This window comes from Rosa chinensis, chromosome 5, assembly GCF_002994745.2.
Source record: "Rosa chinensis cultivar Old Blush chromosome 5, RchiOBHm-V2, whole genome shotgun sequence".
NCBI classification, from domain to species: domain Eukaryota; kingdom Viridiplantae; phylum Streptophyta; class Magnoliopsida; order Rosales; family Rosaceae; genus Rosa; species Rosa chinensis.
Genome location: NC_037092.1, coordinates 56,480,267 through 56,488,211, shown reverse-complemented (window position 1 = coordinate 56,488,211; position 7,945 = coordinate 56,480,267). Strand labels below are relative to the sequence as shown.

The 7,945-nt window shown below is 38.9% G+C and overlaps 1 protein-coding gene across 1 annotated transcript; it reads left to right on the top strand.

The window, feature by feature from the left end:
* Window positions 1-4,932: 4,932 nt before the first annotated feature.
* On the top strand, window positions 4,933-7,733 carry LOC112166271 (putative receptor-like protein kinase At4g00960; the record flags this gene model as incomplete). The annotated part of the gene is given in 8 exon segments (XM_024299985.2): window positions 4,933-5,489; window positions 5,491-5,636; window positions 5,863-5,994; window positions 6,179-6,297; window positions 6,398-6,608; window positions 6,723-6,960; window positions 7,105-7,259; window positions 7,390-7,733. Coding segments are annotated over 8 exon segments (1,902 nt in total), but the record flags the coding sequence as incomplete, so codon positions are not given.
* Between the last annotated feature and the right edge of the window lie 212 nt (window positions 7,734-7,945).

Sequence of the window (7,945 nt, the reverse complement as noted above, 5' to 3'; positions counted from 1 at the left end):
AACTCAAAATATACAAGGGAGATTCATCAGATTCTTCAGATCTGAGTTTTCTAATTTACAAACTCAAATTCAAAATATGTAGTACCTTTCGTGGTCATGGGGATACGCTCGGCTTCATACCCAGATCATGATAGGAGCATAAATGCGACAAATATAATGTGCAATCCTCTACACTTTTCTTGGCTATTTCCTTTGAAAAGTCAGTTTTAACTTTGTTTTCTTTTTAGGTAGTTCGTGAAGTGATTCAAGAGAAATAAGAGCTTAAAGGGAGCAACGAAGCCATGGAACATGAGTACTGATGCAGAGGACTAATTTTGATCAACCTTTTAGCCAGAAATTACAAGGGAAGTCCACGGAAATCATTGTGCAAAACAGTTGCTGCACAGCAGAAAACTGCAGTTTTAGAATCAGCTTTCTGGGAACGGTTTTGAGGAGCAATTCTTGCATCATTCCAGCTGCAACTTTGTAGAAATGGCCAGCAATATTTGAAGACATGATGTTATACTTTAACTATAGCCAAAGAACTGGTCAGAAGCATCAGCGAGGCAGCAGGAAATCAAATTCAAAGTAAGGTTCCCGATAAGGCAGAAACAGTCAGCTTTTCACGAAGCTTTTTGGGATATCTTTTCTGGCGATTTAATTGGAGTTTTTCCAGAAAGTTGTTGATCAATCTAGAATATATGATGTCATAGAACACGTGGGAGCCAAGAACCATCCAGAAACTTGTCAAGAAGGAAGCTTCAGAGTCAGAAATTGAATCCTAGTCAAAATAGGACGGTTTTGCAGAATTCTTCTTTGGACGGATTTCCAGGGCATTTTTGGAAGGTTATTGCTGCTGAAAATATGAAGGAGAGTCGTAGAATGATTCCTCAAGATTTTAGAAGATTATTAAGGCTTGGAAATCATTTAATTGTGCACCAATCAGAGTAATCCTCAAGCAACTAGGGGAGGCTTTCAAAGCAGAATTGGAAAAGGAAACTTGGGCGGTGTTTCTCATACACATAGGGCTTCTGCAAACGTTAAAAATTACAACCCTACAGCGCCATCTTCTGCCATAAACCCTAGCACACAAAGTCTTGAAATTCCCAAGTCCTCCAAGAGCAAAAACCGTGCAGACCATCATCCATCTTCATCAAGCCTTGCCGTGTACCATCTTGAGGGGGGTTCTTGAGTTCAAGGCTGCCTAAAAGTGAATTCGTGGCTCTCATCTTCTGCCCTTTACAGTTTTTATTTTCTTTGTAATTCAAACTTATATGTTTCTAGTTGTGAATTTTGAGACGATGTGTGGCTAGTTACTTTGTGTTAGGGGCGAGGTTTGAAGCCCCTAAGATATGTTTTTGACAATATTTTGATTCCTAGTTTCGTGATTGCTTTGTGGTGAAATTGTTTATTTGGTTTTGGTTTACAGATAACTCTTGCATGTTTATGTTTTATGAATGCGCACATAAAATATTATGATCATGAGAGTGGGGCTAGAAATAGGTATTTTAATCTCCTAAACGGTTAATAATGCTTGTTTCAATGTTAGTAAAACCTATAGGACAATAGGTGAAACCAAATAAAAAGGATTGCATGCTAGGTAGGCGTTCCACACTAGTTTTGCATACTTGTTCAATCAAACTTCCATATGTGATTAATGCTTAGAATAAATTGTTGATAGGATAGCGTTCTATACCTTGATTGTTTATTCTAAAGGCTTAGTAATGGTGCGTTCATCTTGCTTAAGTAATCTAGGGAAGTAATAAGAACTTATGCATGCGTTCATGGTTTGTTCTTGATTGAAACCTTTTTTCACGAATTGGTAATTGAAACTAGGATGATAAATTTGTCTCAAGCATATTTTGGTGGTGGATTTCCGAGTTCCTAACATCTTCATCATTATCTTTCAAAACCCTAAATTCAAAATCGTTTTTCTTCTCTTTGTTTTCTGTTTATTTTCGTTAAAAACCCAAAACCCCAAATCAGTTTCATTTTGAGGATTGCAGTGCCCTCTTCTATCCCCTATCTGTCCCTCCATCTTTCTCTCTTTTCTTTTTGTTTTGTGACGTTTATTTTAGTGTAGTTTTGTTTTGTTTTATTTTATTTTGTGTGATTAATATAGTTACCCTCAATCTCTGGCATCGAACGATCCTTGCTTATCCTTTACTACTGACGACTACATCATTGCAGGGTTAAATTGAGCATCTATTTTGGGCGTATCAGATCACCATTAAATGAAGGTGTTGATGAATTTGAGGATATTGGAGCTGCAAGATTCAGTTGGAGCTGAGAGATTCACTTACCAGAGGGCAGCTTGCTTTTACTAGAAATAAAAGAGGTTTCTCTTTTTGTGGTCATAATAGAAGATTGAGGAGATAAAATGATTAAAGAAAGCATTGAAAGAAAAACGAAGTGGTCAACCCTTGATAGAGTGGTGCACATATAACCCGGGTACCAAAAAAAAAAAAAAACGGAGTGGGACCACTTTTCTTTTAGTTGGCTACGTCTCTCTCTTTGTTGGCCAACTCTTCTTCACGTTGGCTGACCAACTTTTCTTTTCGATGGTTTATTTTATTTTGTGTTGGCTGTCTCTTTCTTTGTTGGCCAACTTGCAATTTTCTTTTGTGTTGGCTGACCCTCTCTCTTTGATGGCCAACTCAAAATTTGTTTTTGTTGGCTTGCTTTCTTTTAGTTAGCCAACTTAAAATTTGAACTCTTGAGTTGGCTGCCACTTTCAATTTGGGTTGGTTGCCATTTTCTTTTGTGTTGGCTGACTTGAATTTCCTCATGCCTTTGGCCAACTTAAAATTTGAAGTCCTTTGTTGACCTACTATCCCTCACTTGAATTTAATGGCCAACTTAAGGTTTTCCATGGGTTGGCCAACAAGAGCAACAAATTGACTCCCTTGATGGCTTACTCTCTTTTGTTGGCCAACTTGGATTTTCTCACTTATTGGCCAACTTGAACTTTTTCAAGTGTTGGCCAACATGAGCTGCAAATTGGATTCCTTGCGATATTTTTCGTTTGTTGGCTAATACTTCGCATTTTTCACTTGTTGGCTTCCATGAGCCATTCTCACGTGTCGGCCAACTCTAGTTCTATCAATCGGCCACACTCGAGTAAATTAATTGTTTACCTTCTTTAGCAGATATGCCTATTCGCTCTTCTGTTGGCCGATTTGAAAATTAATAGTCATTGGCTTCCATGTATCTATTAAATTGTTGGCCACCAAAAGTTATATTCCCGTATTGTCCTATTTAACTTGGTTTGGCTTACTAACGAACAACTCCCTTCCCTACTCAAATATCATTTTCTCAAGTTGTCTGCTTACTTACTTACTAGAGCATAGGTATAGCGGCCAACTTATCAACTTGGATTTCGGCCATTAAATTTGGTTCGCCAATTTAGCCGATTTTCTGAAATCTCATTCGGCCAATACATTTGGTTTGTTAAATTATTGAGAGAGGGTGTAACGCTTAAGTTGATGTCCTGAAACGTCATTTGATGAAGGAAGTATGTTCCAGCCATCAGGGAGGTCATGAAGAATGTATATACCTACGTTTTCGGAAGTCGATTCGGGGGCCAAGTTGACTCAAATTTCTCAACCACTCGGCGAATGTCGCCGATGCTTAAGAAACTTGGGGAGGGCAATGTTTGTACCTACATTTGCATGGCCACTAGGTCATAACTAATGTGCATAGTCATTTCTGATTACAATGAGCCGCTCTACAAGTAATTTGGGTCGGTAGCTAGAAATGTTGGCCGATGAATAAGTGGACACTTTAGTTGGTCCAAAATGAGTCAGATGAAGCTAGGTTATTGGTTATCGGCCGGCCCGTAGTCATTGGTTTATTGTCTAAAAGCCCATTGGCTAATACTCTAATTGGTTTCCAATACGAACTCAACTTAGAAAGATAATGGCTGATTGTCAGAGAGGCCGATAAGCGATAAAGATGAAATTTGATCAAGTAGTATTTCAATCAACTTGAAGTTCATGTCAGCCGATGAGGAGAGTTCAATCCAAGATAGCCTACTTCAAGATTAATTGCAGCCGTTGATGACGTCCGTCAAAGCCAATCTGGATAGAGTCCGGCGTCAAGTCAGCCGACGATAAGTATTGAAGCCGAATCAAGATAGAGTCACTGAGCCAAGAGGAGGCCGAATTCCACTCAACTTCAAAGAGTCAAGAGATCAGTTCAAGTCACAAAGCAGCCGATATAAATAGAAGCATCGACAGAAGACAACACACACAACTCCAGAAACTCAAGCCATCAAGCTTTTCTTATTTCGTCTTACCTTTTGCTTCGGTAGAATTTCCGTCTGTTTCCTTAGTTTATTTGCTCTGCTAGTTACAATCTCAGTTACTTTACCTTTCTTGTAGCCTAGTATCGATTTTGAATTGTTCTCTTTGTTTTCTTTCAAACAATAGTTAATAATTTGCAGCCATTCCAATTTTTAGTTTCGTTGTTATTATCTTTTATATGCTCCTTATTGTCTTTATGCTTTACTTGTTTGATCGTGCTATTTACTGTTCGTAGTCGCATAGTAGCTATTAATCTTATATTTACTCATACTTTCACGACCATACCTAACTCACCCAACCTTCAACCACCAAGTCCTTAATCTAGAGGCATCGAATCGCAGCCGAGAATAAGTTCCTTCCTCGACTAACAATTGCTTGATAAGTCAGATCTATATCCACTACACCTACAGTTGCACACTTGGCCTTCTGGCCGTGTGCTGGCACGCTCCGCATCTATTCATCGAGAAGGACCTTTGTTCCTTGATCCCTCAGCTGTATAGGCCGAGGTGATTTTCAGAGGCAACAGTTTCTTTCTTAGTTCATCGGAGGCGGCAAGCAAAATATGGTTTCCTCATCATCAAGCTTTGGATTGTTTCTTTCATTGATACAACTTGTGTTGCTCGTACCTCAAGCCCTTGATTAATCCCTTTTTCTGTACAGCTACTGTATAAACAGCTCAAGTAACTACACCGATGCTAGCCCGTATAAGACAAACCTCAACACTCTTCTCCTCTCTCTTTCCTCTTCCGTCAACCGTAACGGCCACGGCTTTTATAACTCCTCCTTCGGAGAAAACTCTGACAAAGTTTATGCACTCGGGCTCTGTAGAGGAGATCAAGCGGCCGACGACTGCAGCAGTTGCCTCAGCGGCTCCGCCATATATGGTCTCACTGAGGCCTGTCCTGTTCAGAAGGCGGCCATTGGGTGGTACGACGGTTGCATGCTACGCTACTCGAATCAACCCTTATGTAGGATCCTGACATTATCTCCTTCTTTCTCTTTGTTGAACACACAAAACGTGTCGTCAACACTACTGGATGAGTTCAACCAAAAGGTCAAAGCCTTGTTGGAAAGACTGTCTAGTCAAGCTGCAGCAGAAACCGATCTCAAGTACGCCATAGGCACGCAAAACACAAGCGACACCAACGTAACAATATATGGACTCACACAGTGTACTCCAGATTTGTCAGCCCAAGAATGCACAAATCCCAGTATGTTGTTCCGGGAAGATTGGTGGGATAGTTGTTGCACCCAGCTGTACCGTATGGTATGAAATTAGACCAATTGTTGCAGCTCAGGCATCCCCACCTTCGCCAACAAAAGCAACACCGGCCTCTCCTCCTCCACTGCCAGGTATATTCCATTCATTTACCGTTTATTTCGTCACCAACTATGTGGCGACTCTGTTTTAAGTTTTAACAGAGTAAAACTTACTTTTTCTTTATAATTGGGACAGGATGTTATTATGTTCCGTTTGATCTTATCTGCTCTAAAATTAATTTCCTTAAACCCTGTGGATCCCTTTAATCAGCCGCAAAAGGCTTTTGAGTTGAGTATAGAAAATTCCTGATTTTTGCAGGAAAGAAGAAAAGTAATGCATCTCAAAGAAAAGTTATCATCACTATGTCAATTGTTGTTCCTCTGGTGGTACTGATTGTATTCATATGGATTTATTTGAGATTAGTTAGGAAGACAAAGGGAAAGTTTGAAGGTAATTTGTGTTTAATTACTTCTCCAGTAATTGCTCTCCTTAAACTAAATGAGTACGATGATCAGCTCTCTACTTCTATAAGAACCTACATTCAATTGTACATACAACTAGAACCTTTATGTCCTTCAAAGAAGGTAATGATCTTGCAGTATTTGATTTTTGTTGAACTGTTCATCATACCAAGAAGCAGATGACATGAGCACCGAAGCCTTGCAATTTGACTTTGACTCCATTAGAGTTGCTACGAATAACTTTTCTGAAGCAAATACACTTGGGCGAGGCGGATTTGGTGCTGTTTACAAGGTAGTGACACTTCAAACATGAGCAAGAATGTCAAGTATACATGTGCCCCCCCCCCATGTGAGCAATCATTTAGTTTTTAGACACTTATTCATCACTGCAGGGTAGGCGTTGGAACAAAGAAGATATAGCAGTGAAAAGACTTTCTAAAGATTCTGCACAAGGAGACATAGAATTTAAAAATGAGGTGATCTTAGTGGCCAAGCTTCAACACCGGAACTTGGTTAGGCTCCTTGGTTTTTGTCTGGAAAGAAATGAAAGACTTCTTGTCTATGAGTTTGTATCAAACGCAAGTCTCGATCATTTCATATTTGGTATGGTTGAATGCTTTGAATGATTTGTATACAAAATGTTATGCCTAGGAGTAGTATAACCAAGCATCATTACTGCTCATCAAAATAATTTTTCTTGTACAATTGAATGTGCAGATCCAGTCAAGCGTACAGATTTGAATTGGGAAACTCGTTACAAAATCATAGTAGGCATTGGGCGAGGGCTCCTATACCTTCATGAAGATTCTCGTCTTAGAATTATCGACCGTGATCTCAAAGCCAATAATATTCTATTAGATGCAGAATTGAATCCCAAGATTGCTGATTTTGGCATGGCAAGATTGTTTAATATCGATCAAACACAAGCTGAAACCAGTCGAGTTGTGGGAACCTAGTAAGTACTACAGCGTTTAAAATTGAGTTTATGCTAAGTTTTTGTAATTTGACAAGTAAAGAACAAGCAAGGAAATAATCTAATCCAGCATAACCATGTTCGTCCTTGTTAATTAAAGTCAACAATATTGTTTTTGATGTGCAGTGGATACATGGCACCGGAGTATGTTATGCGTGGACACTTTTCTGTGAAGTCTGATGTCTATAGCTTTGGTGTGTTGGTCTTGGAGATAATAAGCGGACATAAAAATAGTTCATTTCGTCACGAAGGAAAATTGGAGGATCTTCTGGGCTATGTAAGTATAATTATTTCTCCTTTGAGTACATGTCTCTGAAGTATGGGAGCATATACATAATTGCAATTGCTAGGAAAAAAAAATTAAATTAATTTGATTTGATTTTTGTTCATACAAATTCAAAATTATGCAAGCATGGAATAGTTGGAAGGAAGGGATATCTTCAAACTTGATAGATCCCATGTTGAGAACCGGTTCAAGGCCGGAAATAATGAGATGCATTCACATCGGACTGTTGTGTGTGCAGCAAAGTATAGCTGATAGGCCAACTATGGCTCAAGTTATTCAAATGCTTACCAGCAACTCTGTTGATCTCCCAATATCCTCACAACCAGCATTTTTTATGTATAATCATGGCATTGGATCCTCATCCGACATGTCGTTGGGATTTGAGAGTAACTCAGGAATAATAGGGTCTGATCAATCCAAAAGCAACTCTGCCCACAAATCTATACTTGAAAATTCAACTACCCGTTAGAATTTCACAGATGTAAAAGTAAAATGGAATTGGAATTTGTCTACTCATTTCATTTCATAGCCCCTTTATATAGGGATAGAATTACAATGGAAACATCAATTAACATCAATTACAATAATGATAGTAAATGTTGATTGCGATGTGATTGCAATTCCTTGATTCTCTCTTTCGTCAATTTCTTTGACGAAGACACATAATGTGTTTTTCCTTTA